Below are 25,048 nucleotides of genomic sequence, written 5' to 3'. Positions count from 1 at the left end.
TGAGGAACAAATAAGGAGTTCCTTTTGGACTTCTGTTTGAGATGCCTTTAGTATATCTATAGGGGCAGGTAGGTAGTGTAGGATAGAGCACTGGGCTTGGAATCAGGAAGACTCATCTTGAGGAGTTCAAATCTGGCTTTAGATAGCAATGTGTCTCAGGGCCTAGACAGATGTGTGATCTTGGGCAAGTCATTTAATACTGTTTGCCTCAGTTCCTCATCTGCAAAATGAGCTGGAGAAGGAAACAGCAAACCACTCCTGTATGTTTGCCTAGGAAACTCCAAACAGGGGTTGAACATGACTGAAAAACAATTAAACAATAACAAAATATTATGTCTAGTTAGAAATATCCAATAGGCAGTTGATGAAAAGGACTGAGAGCTTAGGAAAGAGACATTTTTCTAAGGAAACAACTTGTTACCCATAAAGGATTCATTCCTAAATCAGCTATTGGTGTACAGTCAGACCATCAACTTGCTAGATCAAAGAACAAAACTAATGTAAACTACAAAAAGTAAACAAATGAAAAGGGTATGGCATATAATTATAAATCAACTTCAACTTGACCCATTTAAGTAAGTTATACTGATACTGAAAAATGGGAAATGGACGGAAGAAAGGACTTCTGCACAGATTACACCAATTCTGCATTGAAATGCAACCAATTAAATTCAACTGCCATAATTAGGTAGCTAAAAAAGCCTTTAATATGCTTTGGTCAGAAAACACCTGACTTACTTGCCAAGTGAAGAAATTTGGCAGCCAGGGCAACATGCCAAATTAACAATATTTGTAAAATTTTACAGAGGAGGATGGTGGAAGGTCATCAGCAATATTGCCTCAAGACAAAAAGAAGCAGAAGAGAACCATTTAACCATGGTTAAAGATATCTAGAAAATAATACATCATGACTAGATTGATCTGTATCATTACCAAGATGGTTCAACGTAAGGAAAACAATAAACACAGTCATATAAACAACAAAAACAAATTTGAACAGAAAAAAATCCGTAACAAAATACAGCACTTATTTATGTTAAAAATCCTAAAAAAGAACAGAGCATAGAGGGGCCCTTCTTTAAAATGATTAAAAGCATATATTTGAAACAAGAGTTAGCACCAATTCTGGTGGAGAAACACTAGAAATGTTCCCTGTACAAATAAAGATCTCTCCACACACTACTATTATTTGATATAGTTCTAGAAATGCTAGCTGTAACAATAATACAAGAAAATAGTATCAATGGTATTACCACGAGCAAAAAGGAGACCAAAAAATCTCTATATTTGGATGGCATGATGGTGTTCTAGTCTGAGAACCCCAGGGAATCGGCAAAGAAACTAGTTGGGATGATAGCAGATATAATAAAATAAATTCATAAAAATGATCATTTCTATATTCTAACAAAACTCAGGAAGAGACAATAGAAATTCCTTTAAATAAAAACACAAAATGTGTAAAATATCTAGGAATTAACTTACTGACAAACACAAGATTTCTACAGATACAACAATTATATGGTTAGAGATATTACTGTTCATGGTTAGACCATGATAATATTTTAAAAAGTGACAATGCTACCTATGCTAGTGGTATATTAAATGACTTAAAGGGATACTTTTTAAAAACAGACAAAAAAGAAACAAAATTCATTTGGAAGAAAACAAAGTTCACCAAGGAAATAAGAAATAGTACAAATAATTGAAGTGTAGCATTACTAGGTCTTAAACTATATTATAGAGCAGCAATCATGAAAATTATTTAGCCCTGACTAGAAACAGTATCATATATCAACAGAAAAGACCAGATAAGTGGGAAACTGGTACAACTGAAAAAAAAAAAACAGCCCAGTGCTAAACAAACCCAAGAACATACACGGAGAAACATTCCCTTTTTGCCAAGAACTGGTGGGAAAACTAGAAAGTAGTTTGGCAGAAACTAGGTTTAGTATCAGTAACATATACCATAAACCACTACATGCTCCAAATGACAGGCAAACTTTATATTAAAAAAAAGAAGAAAAAGAGCAATGAGAAGAGAACAAGATAAGGTAATTTTCACTGCTATGACTAGGAAGAAAACCTCTTAATCAAACAGAGATACAAGAAATCACCAAAAAAAAAAAAAGGGCATTTTGACTATGAAAAATTTTAAAGTTTTTACACAAATTAATGAATTACAAAATAAAACAAATAAAATCAACAGAATTAGAAGAGAAACTATAGATGGGAAAATAAAACATCTATAAACAACCTGACACGCAAAATATACAGACAATTGACAAATATGTATGTGATCAAGAGTCACTCTCAAATAGACAAATGGTCAAAGGACATAAATGAAATGTTTTCAAAACAAGAACTGCACAGTACAAATAACCACATGAAAACATGTATCAAATCATTAAGAATAAGAAAAAATACAAATTAAAACAAATTTGTGGTTTCTCCTCAGCAAATTGGGAAAGATGTCAAAATATATAAATATTGAATGTTGAAAGACAAGCATGCTGAAAGACATATTGCTGAATGCTGAAAGACAGATTGCTGGTAGAACTGCAAATTAATCCACCCAAAACTGGAAAGCAACTCGGTAGTATTGTTACAAAAGGAAAGCTTGGAGGGACACTCTTAAATAAAGCCATTCCAAGCATATTTAAGGATGAAAAGTGAAACAGGACAAAATATACCTCCCCACAAAAGGTCAATCTCTCTACAGATTACTAAAACCAACTCTTCATACCACCAAAGATAGTGGAACCAGAACTTTTGGTCTCAAATATTGTAGTACTGGATATAATTAGAGAGAATGTAGAAATAGTATTGAGTAAAACAAAGATAGGAAAAGCAACTGGACTAAACCAAATGCATAAAGAGGAGGTCTGTGCTCAACCAAAAAGTGCCCCTTTCTTCAGGTCCTCATCACTAGTCACCTGGGCTATTTCAATAGCATCCTAATTGGTTTTCCTACTTCCCTCTGTCTTATCAATTTATACTCCACAAAGGTATACATATTAATAGCCTTCCTAAAATGAAGGTCTGACCATGGTATTTCGCTTTGAGCAAATAACTTCAGTGACTTCCCACTGTGGGAAGGATAAAATACAAACTCCTCAGACTAGCATTTAAAGTCTCTCACAAATCTGTACAATTATTTTATGAAGTGTCATGGTATAACGGGTAAAATATGATAGAATGCTGGACTTGGAGTCAATAAGATCTGAACTGAAATCCTGTCTCAGACCTTTACCAGCTATGTCACTAGGAAATTCATTTAACTTCTCTGTGGCTTAATTTTCTCATTGGTAAAATGAAGAGACTGGATGAAACTTCCAAAGTTCCTTCCACTTCTGAATCTATGAGCCAATTCAATAATTATTTAGCAAGCACCTATTCAAAATAATAAGCATAATACACAGATAAATGAAGACAAAACATGCACCAAACAGATACAAAGGAATATTGGTGGGAGAGAAGAAAGCACTAATAACTGTAGGAGGATGTTGTATAGAAGGTGGCATCTGAACTGAGCCTTCAAGTGATGTAGAGATTCCAAGAGTCAGCAGGCAGAAGGAAGAGCTTTCCAGTTTGTGCTGCAAAGGCATGTAAGTGGGAGATAGAATGTTATATACTGGGAACACCAAGCAAGCCAGTCTGCCTGGCACCTAGAATGAATGAGAGGGAGTAATATGAAATGAGTAAGGGTTTAGCATTAAACCCTTTCATTAAACCCATTAAACACAGGCATTAGCAAGACTGTGAAGGGTTTTAAATTCCAAACAGGAGTTTGCATAGAAGTTTTCAAAGAAACAAGAAGTAGTCTCCATGTTACTTGAGTTAAGGAGTGATAGGCTTGCACTTTAAGAATATCAGTTTGGCAGTTGTGTGGAAGATGTCTTGGTTTGTCTGGTTCTAGACTGGGGCTGTGAATAGAGTACTGGGGCCTGGAGTCAGGAAGACTCTTTTTTTTTTTTTGCTTTTTGGAAGGCAATTAGGGTTAAGTGACTTGCCCAAGGTCACACGGCTAGTTTTTGTGTTAGGTGTCTAAAGCCGCATTTGAACTCGGGTCCTCCTGACTCCAGGGCTGGTGCTCTATTCACTGTGCCACCTAGCCGCCCCTGAAGACTCATCTTCTTGAGTTCAGATCTGGCCTCACACACTTACTAGCTGTGTGACTCTGCCTTAGTTTCCTTGTCTGTTAAGATGAGCTGGAAAAGGAAATGGCAAACCACTTCAGTATCTTTTCCAAGAAAACCCCAAATGGGGTCACAGAGTCAGATACAAATGAAAACTACTGCACAAGTCTCTCCTTTACCAGTTAGGCTATGATAATAGTCACGGTGCAAGGTTACAAAGGCCTGAACTACAGAGGCCACCGCTACCATGTGAAGTGCAGAAGGGGATTGACGTTGAAGACAAAGGTGAGGAGAGACAACATTGCATTGGGGGATCAGCTCATGCAAAGGTGAGAAGGAAGATGACATCACGTACTGAAAACAGCAGTTAGGAGAGTTTGCTGAGAAGGTTAAGTTGTGTGAGAGTAAGTAATGTATAGTAAGCCTAGAAAGGTAGGCTGGTGCTAGTTTATAAAGGGTTTTAAATAAGAAATAGATGAGCCTGTACTTTATCCTGCAGTGTGGAACCACCAAAATGTCTTGAAAAGGAGAGTGATAACGTCAGACCTGTGATTTAGGAATACAGTTGTGTGGAGAATGTATTAGAGAAAACAGAGACTGAAAGTAGGGACAGAAGACTAGTATAGTAGATGATGAGGAGATAAGAACTTGGAGTGGTATAGTTGTGTATATAATTTTAAGAATATATTGATTTTAGAAGAGAATCTTGCCATGATAAAACTATCTGACTAAATGGACGGGTCATAAAAACACAACAGTAGGAAACTTACCCCCTGGTCTCCTCCTCATGACCCTTCCCCTTCTGGATCTTAATCCACTGCTCCAGCTGCAACATTGAATTGGTTCTCTGTATAACTCGATCAGACTCGATATGAACTGGCACAGTATTATGATGACTTCCACTTCTAAGGTCTGCAAGGCTAACATTGATTGCTTTAGTTTCTGAACCATTGGTTTGAGTTGGCCTGTAGCGTCCAGGCTGATTTGTGTTGCTTGTTAAACTCTCATACTCTGAAGGCAGGGAATTCAATTTTACACTGTTAATTTTTGTTAAAGGTCTATCTTGACCATCCTTCTGAAATCCATATTTTTCAGCTTCTAAGGCCCTTTTTTCTTCATTTTTTCTTACTTCTTTCTTTTTTTGGCTGCTCTGTGTCTCTGGCTTAATTAGCACCCTATGGTTGGAAATATTATTGACTTCTCTAGTTGGTGCCTTTTCAGACGTTATCTTATCCACTCTGAAACAAAAAAAATCATAGGTGATTTAGTCAAAACAGATACAATAACAACCAGGATTATTGTTGATGTGAGGTTCAAATGATAATTTATGTGAAACACTTAACAAACCCTTGAGTGCTATATAAACATAAATTATCATCATTTTTTTTCCCTGAGATACACTCTAGGAAAAAAACAGCAAAAATATTTTACTAATATACCAGATTGACAGATATATGGTTGTAAATGCTGCTGGTGGGGAGTGTCCATGGGAAAGGGAAGGAGAGGAGAATCGCGGTGGATAACAGATTTGCATAAATGCAGTGATATTAAAATATTAAGCATAATATATTGGGATATTGGTGAAAAACACAGGAATGCTTTTCTTACAACAAGAACTGGTAAGACTTTTAGAGGGTTATGCCCAATTTCAGACATATATAGAGAACCTGGATGAGAAATGTATGGAAGCAACAAAAATGGTTAAGAAAAAAGTTGGATTGAGACTAGTGAGAAAATATGAAACAAAATAATGTGATAGTTTACAGAATTTTTAATTTCCAAAGAAGATAAAACAAAGGGAATAACATTAACATGTGGCAAAGGGGTTTTATGTTTTATTTGGCAGTTTCTGGAAAAGTAACATTCTGGAAAATGGTTCAGTTTACTAATGGAGATTGTGCAAATTTCCCCCCCAAGCCCCCACTGCCCAAACAGAATAATCATATATTTGTTGTCTAGTGCTGCTTCATGGTTCAGATAACTTAATATTCCATGTTTTTCCTTCGATTCATATTCTTGACAATTACTTAGAATGATTAATTATCTAATTATTTATAATTAATTAGTACTTAAAAGCCTTTGGTTTTTAGACAGAAAACTTTGATCATGCTGATATCTACTTTATGCTAAAGTTTTCTTGTTTTAGAAGATGCTAAGTATAGCAGATTACTACTTAAGCCACAGTTTTCTTCTATTAGATACTAAGTATATCTTTTTCTTTAAATTTAAGTGTTCAATTTATGCCATATGGCTTTTCAAATTCCAATATACTTAGTGAGAAGAGTATAGGCTTCTTTAATGTCAGAGTATTTATATGGTGCTGTGGCAGAAAATAGCATTTTTATAAACAAATTAGAAGTGAAATATTACAAAAATTCAGGATAGCATTTATACTGGCAAACAAGCTAACTTTCTTCTTAAATATTATTTTCTTGTGGCCATGCTTCTTTAAAATTGTATGTTAAGTCAGATGTCTTGTATGTTTTCTACTCTACTTAAATATTTAAATACCTGCCCCATTTCTATGTACTATGTATTATGAATCTTTATTATGTAAGTACTATAAAAATCACAAAAGTTACACATACTAAGTTATCTTTAAAAACTGAGTAAAACAAAGACACTAAAACAAACAAAAATTAATTTTAAAATGTAAGCTCTAATTTAACTAATGTGCATATGGTGACAAGATTTATTTTCCTAATCCTTAGGCCAAACCATATTACCCTCTGCTAAAAAAACTTTCAGAAACTTACCACTACTTATACAATAAAATGTAAACTTTTCAAAACTGGCAAATAAAGCTGCCACAATGTAATTATGTGATGCCTTTTGATCTTGTTTTAATTGTTTCCCTTCTTGCTGTTTAAGTGTTAACCAAACTAGATTCTTAGCTATTTCTTGATTTCATAATGTTGCCCTTTCGCATTTTCAGAAGATGAGCATCATGCCTGCCATATATTCCTCCATGTCCTCCCTGTTGAAATCCTCTTCCTTCATGATCCAGATTAATTACGCACCACTTCTTCCATGAACATTCTCTGATCCTCCCAGCTGAAAATACCATCTCTCCTTCCTCACACAGTTTTTTAGAGGGGCAAAGACAAGGCAATTAGGGTCAAGTGACTTGCCCAAGGTCACACAGCTAGTTAAGGGTTGTGTGTCTGAGGCCACATTTGAACTCAGGTCCTCCTGACTCCAGGGCCGGTGTTCTATTTACTACGCCACCTAGCTGCCCCTCACACATTTCTTAATCTCTGTAGAACACCTCTTTCCCTTATCACACTCTATATTATACTTTTTATGTATATGATTTAACTACCACCTCCAACATTGTAAGATAAACGTAAAGACAGGAAGGTTGTTTTTCACCTTTGTATCACTAGCATCTAGCCTAGTGCCTTCTACAAGTAGTAGGAAATTAATAAATGCTGGCTACATTACTTTATACTTAAAACATTTGTTGTATAAAGAAATATTCAATAAGTGTTTATTTGTTGATTATTCAATAAATATTTACAGACATCATGGGTTTCCTTCAAATTATTTCTTGGCTGATATAATATTTTTATATGGAATTTTATTTATTTACGAATTTAAGAAACATTTTCCTTTTATTAGTTCTCAACTGTATACTAAAGTCAATTATAATTTCAAGTTTTAAAACAAGACAGGAAGTACTTTTTAAATAGTGTGGTATTCTTTGTCTATATTTATGTGGTGGCTTGTGAAATTGTTTTATAACAAAAAGAAAGAAACCAAAACATGAGGGAAAAAACCATTAAAAACTCATGAAATTATTTTATGAAAAATTTTCAGACAAATATTACTTGGATTTATCATAAAAATACTTGATATTAAAACCATCAGCAAAAGTTAAATAAGGTAACTTACTTACATATAATTAAATTCAGTAAAATCAATTCCCTTTTTGGGATTAGAGAATTAAAATAAATTATCTTGATGGAAAACATCTGGGTACAATTTTATTGGTAACAACTAAAAATTTACTTACCTGAAATTAAAGGTAATTCTGTAAGAAGAAAAAACATTGAAGTTGGAACATTAGGATTCTGGACTCATCTCTGGTATACTGACAGGTGAAAATGAGTGAATAGGAAAGATGGGAGAAGAGATCAGGAGGAGTTCTCAAGGATTTTAGGCTGGCACTAAGAATTCAGAAATTCTACTAAACGTCATCAACTATGGACATAGATTTTCTATGATAAAGATAAAGCCATCAAGCACTTGCACATAGATACACATGCACACAGAAGCAAAAACAGTTATAGGGACATGGATTCAAATGAATGGAAGAAAACGCGTGATGACTGGGAATTTGATATTTCTCCTGTATGCTTTTACCTTTTGACAGGTTCTGTCTGTACAAGTGCAGCATCTAGCATGGCTTTCATCCACAACTCCATTTCCTTCCCTGTATCAGTGCAGAAATAATAGGTCCGCATGTTTGGATGGGCAGCCTAATTGGAGATGACACGGCCATTTAAAATAAAAAAATGAGGATCTGGTAAAAGAAAAATGGGGGAAAAAGTTAAAAGTTGCTCCTCCATCTAGTTCCTTTTCATTACTATTATTATTTTTAATTTAAAATGTCTTTTACAACAGAAAGTTTTATTTTAGGAGGAAATTTAATTTTTGTTACTCTTAAGATAATGTATTTACTTCTATTATTTCTCACCTTGCTTCTCTGATATTCTCAATATAAAATTAAGCTGATAGGTTAAATGGGGGCAGAAAGTAAGTACCTGAGTTCTAATCTGAGTCCAGCTTTAGCAATTTTTATTGCTAGTTGAGGACCTCACCTCTATTTACCAAAGAATAATGACTCATCCTAGGTTATTCAGCAATCAGTGGCAAAGTAAATTAAGATCCATGTTTCCTAACATTCTTCCCTTCTTTAAGTAATTTCCCTCAGTTGTGAACAGTTCTGCTTAGAACAAGTTGTTTTAAGTTGGAGGAGTTTTATTTCAAGGGGTCAGTGAACTTGATTGGAAAAAAGAAATACATCTTTATTTTCACTAACTTCTAACTGAACTTTACTATTTCCTTCAATTAGGAATGTAGACAACAAGTGTTGGGGTCCATAGGCTTTGCCAGATCTCCAAAGGTGTCCATGATACAAAAAGATTAAGATTTAAGTGAAGCAATGGTGAGAAATATATTTATAAATAATTAAGGAGATATATACATACGTGTGTATATATGTATGTATATACCATGTTTCCCCGATAATAAGACACTGTCTTATTAATTTTTTTTGGACAGAAAAACACCAGAGGGCTTACTTTAATGAACATTGACAGCAATTTTAATAAACAGGTAAATGTGAACAAAAAAATGTACCTTTATTCAATAATGAATTCAATAAAGAACAGGATGACGCGCTCACTGCTGCAGCTCTGATTGGATGCAGCTCGGAGCGCGGTGTGCGTTTAGGGGGGGGGGGGGGGAGGGACAGAGGGTACCGTAATGTAGCGTGTAGCACAGGGGATCACCTTTACTACAGTAGCAATCTCAACAGGGCTTATTTTTGGGGGAGGGCTTATTTTAGAGGAATCTTACACAGTAAGGGGAGGGCTTATTTTTGGGATAGGTCTTATTATTGGGGAAACACGGTATGTGTATGTACATGTGTACATATCTATAGGATTTGCTTCCCCTCTGACTTAGGATTTGGTGAAGGAAGATTGATCAGCTAATCAGATATTTTTATAATTTCAGAAAGTCAAACTAAAAAAATAAAAACTTGGTCTGGGGACCTAGCTTATTTTATTTATTTTCTACAGTGATCAGATTAACTGGTAAAGCTCTTAATTTTGTGTGCAACAAAATAGCTGTGAATGAAATTAGTGAATACATACTCTATTTTTTTTTTTTTTTGCTTTTTGGAGGGGGGAAGGCAAAGCAATTGGGGCTAAGAGACTTGGCCAAGGTCACACGGTTAGTAAGTGTTAAGTGTCTGAGGTCAAATTTGAACTCAGGTCCTCCCAACTTCAGGACTGGTGCTCTATTCACTGTGCCACCTAGCCGCCCCATATATACTCTATTTTAATGCATGTAAAATTAGAGTTAGATTTTTGAGAAATAAAGTAAAATTAACATAGGTACATGATACCAAGACTGAATTCTGACTTACCATTTTGAAATGCAGCAGAGTATTGTAGCTCAGAGGTTTCTGAGATAGTTAAGAGCAGCTCAAAATTCCAAATAAGCAAATAATACATTGGAGAGAATTTGAAGCATAAATTAATTGTTCTCATCATGAAAACACAAAATATACAAAAAACTTTAAGAAATCAATATTAAAACCATTAACATGAACAATGATCTTTTTACTGTTTTACTATTTCTAAATTTTATTCTAGTGCCAAGTAAACACTTAACATTAGTGATTTCTGAATTTAGAATAAACAAAAAGTTAATCTTTTTTTTCTTTTTTTGGAGGGCAATTGGGGTTAAGTGACTTGCCCAAGGTCACATGGCTAGTTTTGTGGCTTTTTTTTGGTGTTAAGTGTCTGAAGTCACATTTGAACTCAGGTCCTCCTGACTCGGGGCTGGTGTTCTATTCACTGCGCCACCTAGCCGCTCCAAAAAGTTAATCTTTTAAATGAACATATTTCAACATTAAGATGTTAACATTTCCAAAATCCTGTCATTATTTTGAAAACAGAATTTTCCTATAATAATGTAATTAAATACTATAAAATATCTAGTAGTTAATATACATCTTTGTAGTAACTAGATTTTCTAAAACAAACAAAAAAACCATACATCCCAGAAACTTATTCTTCTAATATAAATGCAAACATAAAGCCTAAATAAATGTACAATACATTCCTTACCTTAAAAGCATGTTTGCGATTAATGTGGTCTTCAGAGGTAAGCATAGCTATTTGAAAACTAGGTAAGAGAATGCTTCCCAGTATGCCTTCTTCTTTTTCATCTAAAATATATTTAATCAAAATTAAAAATGTTTCCCCATAGCAAAGATCTTCTCAAAATGGTTTAACAAATGGAAAAAAAAGATATTTGGATATAAACACTACGTTAATTGTATTTGGAGAGATGTCTTCTTTTTTCTAATAGGTTAAAAGCTTAATGGAAGTTCTAAGATATGGGGGGGCTGTATGGTTTACTGGAAACAGTACTGGATTTAAGAGTAAGAGCACCTGAAATTGAGTCCTAATTTGCTATGTGACACTGAGCAAGTCACTTATTCTCTGGGCCCCAGTTCCTTCATCTGTAAAACAAAGAGGCTAGATTAGGTAATTGAATCTCTTTCCATCTCTCAGTCTATCAAATTATTATTCATTTAGGCAAGGAACCTGTCTCATTAATCTTTGCAACAGCCTCCAAAGTGGTCACTCAGCCTCTAGTCTCTCTCCACAGCAATTTGAAGTGTCCACCCCCCTGTCCCCCCTGCTGTGAAGATCCTGATTGTGACTCCATAATATTTGAATTTTCTTTCTTACTGCTTATAGCACCTTTTCTCTGACCTGAAAGCTATGAATTTGGGCTATAAGGATATTCCTGAGAATCTTCACGTTGGAGTTTCTTTCAGGAAATGACTAGCAGATTCTATTTTCACATTGTCCTATGGTTCTAAGGAACGTGGGAAATTTCCATTTGGGATTTCTTGGAAGACAGTATCTGGCATTTATGGAGAGGAGTAGTAGTTTTCAGGCAGTTTAATGACTCTTAGATTATTTCTCTTCGACCTGTTTTCCAGGTCAGTTGTTTTGACAGCTGCTTTTTTGTAGTTTCTTCTGGGTTTTCAGTCTTTCAATTTCGTTCTAGTATTGCTTATTGTCTTGTGGAGTTGCTGATTTCAGTTTGGTCCAATCAAATTTTGAGAGTCTGTTACTTGAATAAGGTTTTGTACCTCCTGAACTAAGCTGTTTATTTTCCTTCCAAAATGTTTTCTCTAGGGGTTAAGAAAGGATTCTACAACGTTTTTGTGTATGAAATGGACCCTTTAGCAGTCGTGAATGTTTTTTAAAAGCACATAATAAAAATACATAAGGTTACAAAAGAAATCAGTCATCAAAATATTTTTCTTTTTAAAGTTCAAGGACCTCAGATTAAGAACTCTTGCTTTTGAGTTCTAATTTCGTTCATTTGATAACTTTTAAACTCTTGTTTCAGTTCTTCCAGGGATCCCATTACAGTTAGTGGCACATATTTGCAAATTTCTTTTGGGCTTTGTTTATAGATAGGATGTGCAGTTACTGTCTCCTGGATTTTGGTCTGGGGCATCTGTGGCTCCTTATACTAATATTTATGATATTTACTTATCACTGGTGTTTTCCCAGCATTACTTCTTGATTTGGGACTTTGCCAGTGAGTCAATAAACATTTATTAAATGTTTCCTACATTCTATGTACTGTGCCAAGCGCTGGAATTACAGAGAAAGGTAAAAGACAGTCCCTGATCTCAACAAGCTCACAGCCTTACGGGTTAGAAAAGTTGAAACTCTACAAACAAGCTGTAGACAGGATAAAGTGAAGATAAACAAAGGGAAGAAGGGAAGACTAGAATTAAGAGGGATTAGGAAAAGCAGCTTGTCTAAACTAATAAGGATTTTCAGAAAAAACTGTAGCATTTCATTCATTCCTGAATTGTATCATCTGGGATTCTTTCACCACTTAGCACAATTTCTGGCACATAGCAGCTGCTTAATAAATGTTTACTGATTATTGATTGATTGTTTCCTCCTGATATTGAGTGTTCTATTTTTCAAGGACCCTAAGGGTGGCTTAAACCAGTAAGCTGCACCAGCAGTGTTCTGATTCAGAGCATGGGGTAGATATTGCCATCTTATTCTGAGTCCAGACCTGAATGACAAGCTGCAAATTTCAGGCGTTGGCATTCTCAGTCTCCTGCCCCATGTTTCCAGTTGCAGAATACAAATTTCCCTAGCTTGCTATTGGTCTACGTGCTGGAAGGCTCCCATGTGCCATGCTCACAGGCTAGGTTTTTCTACCTGAACTTCTTCCTTAGTTTCTACAATCTTCTGGCTATCCCTGCACAGATTTGGGCAGAAGAAATGCACCTACTCTGTTTCTCCTTGAAGTTCCTGTTCATCACTTAGTCTGGTGCTCTTTTTAAAAATCCCTAATAGTTCCTTAAGAGTTGGATACAACTGAACAACAGCAAAAAGGCTAACAAAAGCATTAACCATAGAATAGACACTAAAAAAAAAATCCCTAGGGGCGGCCAGGTAGCACAGTGAGTAAGAGCACCCGCTCCAGTGTTGAGAAGACCTGGAGATCGAATCCCGGGCTCAGACACTTACCACCCACCCAGAAACACCTGGCCGTATAACCTTGAGCAAGTTACTTAACTCCGATTGCTTTAAAAAAAAAATCCCTACTAGAGTAGTAAGACAGTTGGGATGCTATTGTTCTCTCATTCTGCCCTCCTAAGTATGTTCCCAAAGCGATTTTCCTAAAGCTTCAAGTAACACCAAGTATTTCCCCTACTCAATAAACTCTTGATATTTAAAGCCTTTTGCTTGATCCAACCTTCCTTTCTAGAACGGTTACACATCCCTCCCCTCTGCCTACACTATTTTCCAACAAAACTGGTCTTATTGTTCTTCACACAGGACACTCCACTTCCATCTCTAGACAATCTCAGTCACAAAGTCATTCTGTGTCTCATCTCTGCTTAACTGTCCCCCATGCCAGGAATGTACTTCCTCCTCTCCCTTCAGAAGCCCTAGTTTCCTTGAAGGCAAAGCTCAAACGCCACCTTCCACATGAAACTTTTCCTGACCCATCACCTTATATGCATTCTGCATACACCTAGATATATACATGTTGCCTCCTCTGGTTAGACAGGGACTATTTTATTTTACTCTTTGAATTCCCAGTGCCTATAGCACCGTATTTAGCACATAATAAGATCTTAATAAAACCTTGATGATTGATTGCATTTACCATAGTACCCAAACACACTGCCTTGAACATACTGAGCATATTAAATGCTCAATAAATGTTCAATATAAATGAAAATACAGGCCTGCTCACATATAACCCTGTTTCAAAACAACATAACATTGCTTTGTAATTACACCATTAAAACATTATAATGAGAGTCAGTCATGGAGTCACAAGGTTGTTTAACCTGTCAGTGCTTCAGGAAGCTCTTTAAGACTGTTAAGTCTCAGAAAAGGTACCAAATTGCACTGACAGAGAGTTTCCTCAGCTGGAACCAAAAAAATTAAATGCCTGGTTAAAAAAAAAGATCAGAGCATTATACTAATGGCAGTCTGTCATAAGTAAATTCTAAACTAATGTCACATAAAACTTTTAACACCTTTCTGGATGATAGCTAGCTCTCCTCCTGCCTGCCTGTCCTCTGAATAAGGGAGAATTTCAAATTTCCACTGAGTAGAAAGGGGGGATACTGCTGACGACTTAAAGAAATCATCAGGGCATGTGCAAGAACTCTCTGGTGGCCAGAAGTTACAAAGGTATGACCTGAGAAAGTAAGGTAGTGCTTCAAATTCATGGGTGTAACAGCCAATGAAGAAAACAAATAAATAAAGTCCAAAGGAGCAGGTTGAAGTCGGAGAACTCGGCAGAGTTAGGGATAATATTCTACAAAGGTGTGTGATATAAAGTGGCAAAATGATGCTTTATCACAGATGATTTCCTTGTCCCAAATGCTGTTCTCTTATGGGGAATCTCACATCCTCTCCTTGCTCAGTGCATAACTGCCAGGGGCTACTAGGTGCTTCAATGCTCTCTCCAGGTTCCACCATCTTGACTATGATCCCCCCACTCAAATGAAGTCCAACATCCCCTTGCTCCCAAAGAAACCCCCACACCCAAAGCCAGAGCAACAATAATCCAAAACAAAAATGGAGTTGTCAGGCCTGGGGGAAGTACCCTCACACTCTTCTCTGATCCTTGAGAAATGCTGTTTAGCTTAACACCATGAATGAACTAATGATTTAAATGGCATATGTTTGTATTCTTGATGTAAATCCTAGGAGAGTAAGCACAAAATGCAAGTGTAACTATGTCAAGGAGGGATAGAATATGGCTCATCATTAAGATGCTTTAACATCTTTCTCCTTACAGAAACTTAGGAAAACAAGATATTAGATTGCTGAGCTCATTATAACATACAGAATATATATATATATATGTATTTATGAATATACTTTCAACAGTTATATTCTATTACTCTTTCCTACATTATGATGGATTCCTATTTTAAGTCTCACTATGAAACAATGCGGTCTTAGGAAACAAGGAGCAAGATTCTAAGGCAAACCGAAAATAATTATGAACATGGAAAAAACCAATTAATTTTGCTGTCATTTGGGATCTACACATATCTGCTGTCAAGAAAGACAAGATGTTGGTTAAATTTTAAGCTTTTCAGTATAGGAACATTCAGGAAATGCAAGTCAGGAAATATGAATATTACATTAAGGAATTTGACACAGAAAACCACCAAGGGCTTGTCTAAATTTTATTTACTTTCTATAGTCCTGGTAACTAAAATTTCCAAAGAATATTGGAAAAAAGTTAAAACTGAATGAAAACTAGCTTCTCTTAGTTCACAAAAAGAGCCATGACAAAGCATCTTTCAACATGCTCTACGTAAAATCCACAAATACACAAAAGTGTACTTCATTTAGTAGAAGTATTTAGTTTTCTAAAAAGCACTGAAAGAAACCTAACAGATTGTTATTAACGACCTAGATCAGGAGTTGAAATGATAGAACACTTCTCTTTTCTCTGCAGGAGATCAGGTGTATGGAGTGTTGTGTGGGATGTATAACATGCTTACTTGTGTGTAGACTGGTTTGACTTAACCTTTTATTTCTAATAAGGAAGGGCTAAAAAGGTGGGGGGGAAGGGAGAGGGAGAATTGACAGGAAAAGCCATAACATTATAAACAAAAGACATCAACAAATTTTTTGAAGCAAAATTTTAAAATAAAGTACAATATTTTTTATTAACAGTGATAAGAATAAAAATAGCTAGAATTTATATAGGACTTCAAGGTTTGTAATTGGGGCAGCTAGGTGGCACACAGTGCTGGGCCTGGGGTCATCTTCTTGAGTGAAAATCTGGCCTCAGCCACATCCTAGCTGTGTGCCCCTGGGCAAATCAATTAACCCTGTCTGCCTTAGAATCCTTTTCTGTAAAATGAGCTGGAGAAGGAAATGGCAAAAACCACTCCAGTATCTTTGCCAAGAAAATCTCAAATGGGGTCACATGAAGAGTTGGACATGACTGAAAAATGCCTGAACAAGAACAAGTCAAGGTTTGCAAATTGCTTTGCATATGTTAACAACAACACTATCTAACGTTTATATAGTGCTTACCTATGTGCCAGGCACTGTGTTAGGCACGGTATAATTATCTCATCTGATCCCTACATCAATCCTAGGAGGCAGATGCATAATCATCTCCATCCCACAGATGAAGGAACTGGGGCACCTGCCCAGGGTCACACACCTAGGAACATTGGATCATTTTATTCTCATAACAATCCTAGCCACAGGACCCTGATCACGCAGGAATGGCTCAAAGCACAGAGCATCAAACAATCTGACTTCATTTTAATTTTTTTTCTTTGAGTGAACTTTTTACTCATTATAGCTTCTCTTGTTGTCATCTTCATTTTTAATCACACTAATAAGCTTCTCCTAAGACAGCAAAAGTTCTCGTAAGAAACAAACAGAAAAATAGAATGAGCAGAATATTTTTGTTATAGTTGTAGCAAACAGAATTAGGCAAAATTTTTAAAAATTTAATATAAAATTTAATTTTTTTATTTTAAAGTACTAAAAATCATAGTTAAAACAATACACGTCCTTATTCTTGTCATATTTTAAATTAGAATTTAAATCAGAATTTGGATTAGGGAAATTTATCAAGTAATTAGGTTAGGGAACTACAAATTATAACATTTTGAATTCTGAATCAGTGCTAACCCTATGCAAGAAGATTAAAACAAGAAAAACGGGAATGAGCCAACATTTCTATGGTAACTTCTCTCAGACATCCAGGCAATTCAGACTTAGCAATGGTTTTATATAACTAGTGGAAGAATGCATTATCAATAATTATAATTTTATGACAAATATGAATTACAAGGTATATTATATGAATACAAATCAAAAATTAAAATTTTATGATAAATACTAATTATAAGATGGAAAAATGAATACTTTTGCTAAAACCGTTCACTGAAATTTGCTATAGTTTTCAAAACAGAAGGTTTCATCAACTTTACCTCACAGCATATTGATTTTGCTATAAAACAAGTGCCAACTGTCTAAAATTTATAACCAATTCTGAAAGTCTATCATACTTTGCATTATCTCTCTAAAAGTAATGAATAATGAATTATATATTGGCATTTTAATGTTTTCAAGGAGGACTCCTGGTTTTAAAAACAGCCTCCAAGTAGAGAAAAGAGAGGTTATATTTATGACTAACAATTTTAGGATTATAGGCTCATAGATCTAGATCTAACAGGCTAAACACCCTCTAAAATTCAAACCTCCTCAAGTAAACTAATAAGGAAATTAAAGCCAACAGAGTTTAGCTGACTTGCTCAGGGTCAGAAAGGTATTAAGAATCAAGGGAGATATCTGAACCCATTTCCTCTGAATGAATGAATAGAACCAACGAATGTTTTCCCATTGTGACACTGACTCCATTTTGTATTACAAATGAGGGGAATTTTCATTTTCTTCCCTAGAGTATTAATTGTTTAGTCCTTAGGCACTCTTCTGTGTACTTCATAACACTGACTTTAGTTTGACTTCTAAAGTATAATTCTAAGTAAGTCACTTGAATACTATCATTTCATATTTTGTCTTCATGTTTATGATTATCTATTGTTCTATGGGATCAAGAGTTGTTTTTTTTTTTACCAATTTTACCTGGTTTTAAATATTTCACTATACTAAAAAAAAAAAACCCAAAACAAACATTAACAAAAATCAAGTGTAGAATATAAGATTACCACAACAGTAATATATATGGATGATAAACCTTACATAATAGCTTGTACCTTATACAATACTTTGTTTTCAATTAAAAAAAAATTTAAGTTGAAATCTAAGCTTGTTTCTTTTTTATTACAGTCAATTCTGGATATCTCACCTGTCTACTCTCCATAATGAGACCTTTTTCTAATAAAGAAAACATAGGTATGCAAAACCCACCACATCTGCCAGTATATTTGATTCAAATTAAAAACAAAACAAAATAAGAAGAAAAAAAACCCTCCAGTACATTGGAACCTCACTATAAAGTATTTACTAGAGAGCAGAATATTGTACTTTGGTTTTGGATCTCATCCTAGGGAATATGGGAACTACCAAAAGGGTTGCTTAATATGTACCTTTTATATGAAGCCATCAAAAATGGCACTGCCTTCACCAAAACAGTGTCAAATGAGATTCCTGTATACTTTACATTAATATTCCCTTTATAAATTTGGGATTAGTGAAATCAGATTAGGAAAATGAGGTTAATCAAATTGGGACATTTAGAAACAAATAATATTTTTGCTTTTCTGGATAATTAACACAGTCTAAATGCAGTTTCTGATCTGGTATTAAAAACTTTAGATAACAATAACAATAGATTTTACTGACATAAAACTAGGAGAAAAAACTAATAAATTGGATGTTATCCTTCAAAACTGACAAAGGATCAATGTAAAATCTTGTCATTTGGTTTCAAAAGATCAATTTCTTAAGCACAAGCTGGGGGAGGCATGACTAGATAGCAATTTGTATGAAAAAGTTTTGGAGGTTTTAGGATTGTTAAAATTAATATGACAACAGCAAAAATCATATGATATCTAAAAATTTCAATCTTAGGCTACATTAGGCTTAATCAATCAATCAATCAATTAATTAATGTCCAGGATTATGGAAGTTTAGCACTACTTGGTCAGTCAAAATGAATCTGGTCTTTTTTCAGTTCTCATCTTCCTTGATCTCTGTGGCATGAAACACTGTTAATGATCTTCTCCTTCTTTATCATCTTTCAGCGTTTTCATGACATTTTCTGGGTTCTCCTCGTGGCTGTCTGACCACTCCTCAGTGTCTTTTTCTGGTTTATCATCTGTATATATTACACCCTGTGTCACAGTGAGTATACCTCAGAGTACTGTCCAGGTCCTTATTTTCTCTATATATTCTCACTTAGTGATTTCATCAAAATCCATGGGTTTTTAGCATCTCTATACAAATGATTCTCAGATTTATACATCCAGGTCATTCTCTGATATGAATTCATCTTATATTATCAACGATCTGTTAGATATTTCAAACTACTGGGTGTCTCATAGACACCTCAAACACAATCCAAACAGATCAAAAGAGAACTTTTCATCCCTTCTAAGTTACCCTTCTTCTGAACCCCCCCCCCCTCCATTTCCCGGGCTGACCTTCCAATCTCTACTATCCTTGTCTCCTTATTTGTCTTTACATATTTAGTCAGGTGTCAAATTTTGTCATTTTTACCTCCACAACCCCATTAATATTCAACTCTTTAATATTAGCCATATATCTTAGCTCAGGCCCCCATCACCTCCTGCTTGCATTACTGGCATCGCATAATTGATCTTCCTTCCTAACTCTCTCCATTTCCTTTCTAATGTATCCTATACACAAGTGCCAAATTTATTTTTCTTTCTTTATTTTTCAATTTAATCATTTGACTCCTTTACTTGATAAATTCCAGTGGTTCCCTATTGAGACTAGGATAAAATATATACTTCTTCTTTTGAAATTTATAGTCCTTCATAATCTACCTTTCTAATCTTATTATACATTTCTCCCTTCCCACATTCTAAAATCCAGCCATACTAATTTTCTTATTCCTTATACATAACTTGGGGTGTACAGGGTGTTCAGAGAGGAAGAGTGCCTCTGCTGTAAGGACTTGCCAAGCCCTTTTAAGGAATGCTCATGAACATTTAGTGTCTATGTGATTCACCTAACTCATACTTATGGCTCCAAGAAGCTACATGTAGCAAGTGCAATGGCCACACCCCAATAACCTGTCTTGTCACATGGGTTAAACAAAGTTAAAGGTAGCTAATAAGCCTCAAACCAATCAGTGAGTGAGAGGGATATCTACCCCAAGCATGCAAACACTTCCCCTGAAAAAATGGGGTGACGAGAACAATTTGCTCCAATGGCCATAAAGGTGCCTGAAGCAGGTACTATGGAGCACTTAGAGCTTGGTCAGGCATCAAAGATGCCAAGGTCACTCACTACATTCCAGGCCATAACTAGTCATCTTGACTTATTTTTAGCTACTGGATTTTGAAGACTCAGGAAGAGAAAGTGAGGCTGCCAACCTTGTACAACCCTGCCTCACTTAAATCCAATTCACATGCATCAATCACCGGCGATGTCAGTGGTACTCTTTGAAAATGAAGGACAGGGGCAGCTAGGTGGTGCAGTGGATAGAGCACCGGCCCTGGAGCCAGGAGGATCTGAGTTCAAATCTGACCTCAGACACTTAACACTTACTAGCTGTGTGATCTTGGGCAAGTCACTTAACCCCAATTGCCCTGCCTTCCCCCCTCCAAAAAGAAAAAAAAAAAAGAACATGAGGAGAGACAGCAAAAACAACATAATTTTCCATCTCTGTCCATGCTTTCTCACTGGCTGTCTTCCATACTTCAAATATACTCACGACTCTCTTCTGACTTTTAGAATTCCTTTCCTTCCAGGTTAATTTTGTAACAGAAACCTTTCCTAACCACCCCCCCCCCCCAACACACACATATACACAGCTATTAGTGCTTTACATCCCCAAATTACCATTTATTTATTTTGTATATGTTTATATATGTATAGAAGGCAGCTAGGCAGCAGAGTGAATAGAAGAAGGCTGGGACAAGATCCAGGAAGACCTGAGTTTAGATCTTCCTGAATTCAAACCCTGCCTCAGACACTTACTAGCTGTGTAGGCCCTAGGCAAATTACCTGACCTTTCTGAGCCTCTGTTTCCTCATCTGTAAAACAGGGATAATAAAATCATCTGCTTTGCAAGGTTGTTGTAAGGTTCAAATGAGATAATATTTTTAAAGGGCTTAGCACACAGGAAGTACTACAAACATGTTAGCAATGAAGATGTGTGCTGTTAGAAGGTAAAATCCTTGAGGGCAGGACTGGTTTTATTTTTTATTTTCCTAGTATGGTTCTGGTACATAGCACACACTTAATAAATATTTATCGAGTACTGGATTAAAATGGGAGTGCCACATTTTACAAAGGACATTGATAAGAGGCAGAGAATATCCAGGAATATCCCTTCACCCAAAATGGTGAAGGACCTAAATATGTAGTCATAGGAATATCAGTGGAAGGCACAAGGGATTGTAGGTTGGAGAAGAGAAGACAAGGGGGACTATGGGGACAGTCTTCAAGGGGTTTCAAGTGGAAGAGATTACACCCAGGAGGTGCAACTAGAAGCATAGGTAGAAGTTGAAAAGAGACCAATTTAGACTTATTCAACGACTTTCAGGTGACTTGTTGTTAAGGAACATTTCCTAAAATTTAACACTATCCAAAAGCAGAGTGCATTGCCTCAGAATTGGCATCATAATCCTAACATCCAGTCCCCTCATTTAACATGCAATGGGCTCTCCCTCACTTGAGGTCTTCAAGTCATGGCCTGGTCAATGAATCAATCAATCAAAAAGCATTTAGTAAGTGCTAACTGTGTACCAGATAACTGTGTAAATGCTGGGATCATTACTATAAAGAATGCTGCAAAATGGATTCCTGTTCTTTTATGCTGAACAGGAAGGTCTCTAAGGTCCCATCCAAGACCAAAATTCTATGACTTTGAACCATGCATTAGTAGGAAAAATAGCAAATGTTGCTATTAAAAATATTCTTTCCTTTTAACATTTCTTTAGAGTCAAAAAAATTTAGAATTAAGTAAGTGAACTTCAATGCTGCTCCAATACTATCAATTTACAGAACAAGAATCAGAGGGTAGTGAGATGAAATGAACTGTCCAAGGTCACACAGCTGAGACTTATACACAATGCAGGCCTCCGGATAAGATTTACTAAACAATTACACAGTTGCAAGTAGGACACAAGAGACTCTGGACTTCTGCATACTCACCTCTATAATAGAAGAGGCACAGGTCAGAAAGCACAAACCAGCGTTTCTTCCACAGCTTCATACCAGTACTATCCTGCATCAAATCAGCATGTTTTCAGAATAATTTTCATTTCCAACAATTTAAGACTCCTGATACATTTACAATAATGCTCAGACACATAGACTTAAAGATAAAAAATTAACCTGAAGTTTAACGTATAGTTTTGCCATTAAAGAGCCCCACTGTCAGAAATTTTCCCCAATTCTACTGAACTCTGAAGTAACTATTATATAAAAAGTGGTTTTATATTTTTAAGCAATTTAAAATACATTCTTCTGGGCATATGACTACTGGCTGGTATGAGGATAATAAATAAGCAATGTGTGTCTTCTGGCAAACTAGAAATAATAAATATGCTAATATGCAACAGGAATGATATGTCTATTTAAATTATTCCTATAGATAATGGGATTTAAAATGATAGTGAATAGTATCCTGAAGTGACAGATTACACATAAATTCTATCAACATCGTTTTTGAAAAATATAGTTTCTGATCAATTTTTGCTCACTTTGAAAAACAGGTTTACCAGCTGGCAAGACATTTCTTCCCCGAATAATTTAGTTCATAAAAATGTGTCAGCCTTACAAAAATTATGCATTTCCTTTAAAAAATCCATAAACAAAGCCTACGTACTATAAATGGCAAAATCAGCGAAAAAAATATACATCAACCCTTGAGAACTTATTCTTCAAAAAGAAATGACAAATTTTAAATGCATTTAAATATATAGCCATTAAATAATTTCTTTGTTATAACTACCATTTCAAAACAATTCTGAAATTAAAGCAACAATTGGATATTTGGGTCAAAGGGGGTATTTGGGATAGGGAGAGGGGTGTTTGTGAAAGGGAGAAGAACCCCTCAAAAGAAAAAAAAGGTGTTATAAACTATCTTGGACAAATTAAACATTGTCAAGTCACCTAATTAACAGGCTCTGAACAGTCATTTATAACATGTTATAGTTATAACATTTACCTTAAATTTTTGTTTGAAAAACTACTCGTACTATCAAATAAAGGGTAAACAGGATACATTTCTTATTATTTGGGTTGACTAAAAGATACGTAGAAAAATGTATACATATGCAGATAATAAGCTTACTCATCCATCAAACTTAGCTACCTTATGTAGTGCTGAAAACCACAAATGAATCTTTAAAAATCTGACCAGTTAAAATAGAGATTAGTGCTTCTATATGTGAAGGTTCATATACTTTAATTACAGAAAACTCACTCAGGCCTTTTTACTTAGATACTATTATGACAAGCTTGATTATCTAGTCTTCTAGGCCAAAATAGATAAGTGACAAATTATTAGTGTCTTGGTATGAGAGAGAGAGGGGGAGAGGGGGAGAGAGAGAGAGAGAGAGAGAGAGAGAGAGAGAGAGAGAGAGAGAGAGAGAGAGAGAGAGAGAGTATACATGCGTGTGTGTGTTTCAGGAGCTGTTATTTCACTGGTAGTCCCCACTGGGGATCAACAATGCAAGTGGCCACCTTTGCAACTCAGTTTTGATTTGGTATTCAAGAGAACTAAGAGTTATACTGAAGGATGTATCAGCAATGAAACCTGAACTTTCTGACTTGAAGGTCAGTTCTTCATGTCACTATCTCTCCAGGTAAACTGATAAAATAATGGTTGGCAGGTGACTAAAACAACTTAAAATGCTGACAAAGAACTGAAAAAGCACAGTAATTTGAGGAATTAGAAGAAAACAGGAATATTTTCAATATACTTAAACATACCATGAGGCGTCATTACTGTGCCACTATTTCCTAACTATAAGGTTCAATTATGCAGTTTACTCCATTTAAGAAGGAAGCAAAGTAAACCAAAATAAAGCAAAACAATACATTTTGGAATATTTTTTTGTTTCCTTTTTGGAGGGCAATTGGGGTTAAGTGACTTGTACAAAGTCACATGGCTAGTAAGTATGTTAAGTGTCTGAAGCCAGATTTGAACTCAGGTCCTCCTGACTCCTGGGTCAGTGCTCCATTCACTGGAATAATTTTTTATCAAAGTTAAAAAATACTTTGAGTACTTAAAACTAATTTCTGTGTACTTTACACTTGTAGAGGGAGTTGACTGGTTGTTGTCCTTTGTTCTTGAAGAGGACCAAAATGATATCAATAAATGTTGGAGTTGGGTACAAATATGTAGGGAGTACCTACTCAAATAAGATTACTAATCTGAAGTATTTCAACAACTAGGTTTGTTAAAGCTTAAGTGACATCATACATATACAAGTACACACGCTGAAGTATGTGTAGTAAGAGAGAATGAAATCTTAGCATATTTTTCTTGTGGCATAACCCTAAAATTTCTGAATGAAATTTCTATTCTAACTAGATAATTCTGACATTTTTATCCTTATATTTTCCAAAACAGATTTTAAATCATGAAAATTCTATTATCATTTCCACTGTTTCCTCAATAGACCTGAGAATCAGAAATCATGGAAAGATCACCTCTGTAAACTTCAAATTCCATTTTATACCCTTAAGATTCAATGCTTCACCTAATAATTGTATAAAAAATTAAAAGGTACCTGTTTGTACAGCCAACCTCGTCTGACAACAGGTGCATTGGGATTCCTTTTAATTGAGTTTGATCTCTTTCCAAAATTATGAACTTTTTTTGAAGACCGTGAAGACTAAATGGAATGAAAAGTTAGAACATGAAATGGCTACACATGTGATCAAAACATT

General features: G+C 35.3%; 1 protein-coding gene across 19 annotated transcripts in view; it reads right to left on the bottom strand.

The window, feature by feature from the left end:
• PLEKHA5 (pleckstrin homology domain containing A5) overlaps positions 1 to 25,048 on the bottom strand; it is a 201,638-nt gene that overhangs the window by 67,165 nt on the left and 109,425 nt on the right. For 13 of the 19 annotated variants that reach the window (XM_069106176.1, XM_069106159.1, XM_069106160.1 and 10 more), the window contains 5 exons: positions 24,889 to 24,993; positions 22,301 to 22,373; positions 11,000 to 11,100; positions 8,502 to 8,617; positions 4,907 to 5,374 (listed from right to left, as the gene is read on the bottom strand). In XM_069106176.1, coding sequence (XP_068962277.1) covers positions 4,907 to 5,374; positions 8,502 to 8,617; positions 11,000 to 11,100; positions 22,301 to 22,373; positions 24,889 to 24,993 — 863 coding nt within the window. Of the gene's footprint in view, positions 1 to 4,906; positions 5,375 to 8,132; positions 8,170 to 8,501; positions 8,662 to 10,293; positions 10,352 to 10,999; positions 11,101 to 11,323; positions 11,398 to 22,300; positions 22,374 to 24,888; positions 24,994 to 25,048 lie in introns of those variants that run through there. The other 6 variants (XM_069106169.1, XM_069106170.1, XM_069106167.1 and 3 more) reach the window with 6 other exon arrangements.

Source organism: Petaurus breviceps, unplaced genomic scaffold (genome assembly GCF_028583685.1).
Source record: "Petaurus breviceps papuanus isolate PSGF00001 unplaced genomic scaffold, PetGlider_PUasm1.0 78, whole genome shotgun sequence".
NCBI lineage: Eukaryota > Metazoa > Chordata > Mammalia > Diprotodontia > Petauridae > Petaurus > Petaurus breviceps.
Note: the sequence above shows the minus strand (reverse complement) of the source record. Positions and strands in the feature narration are given on the sequence as shown.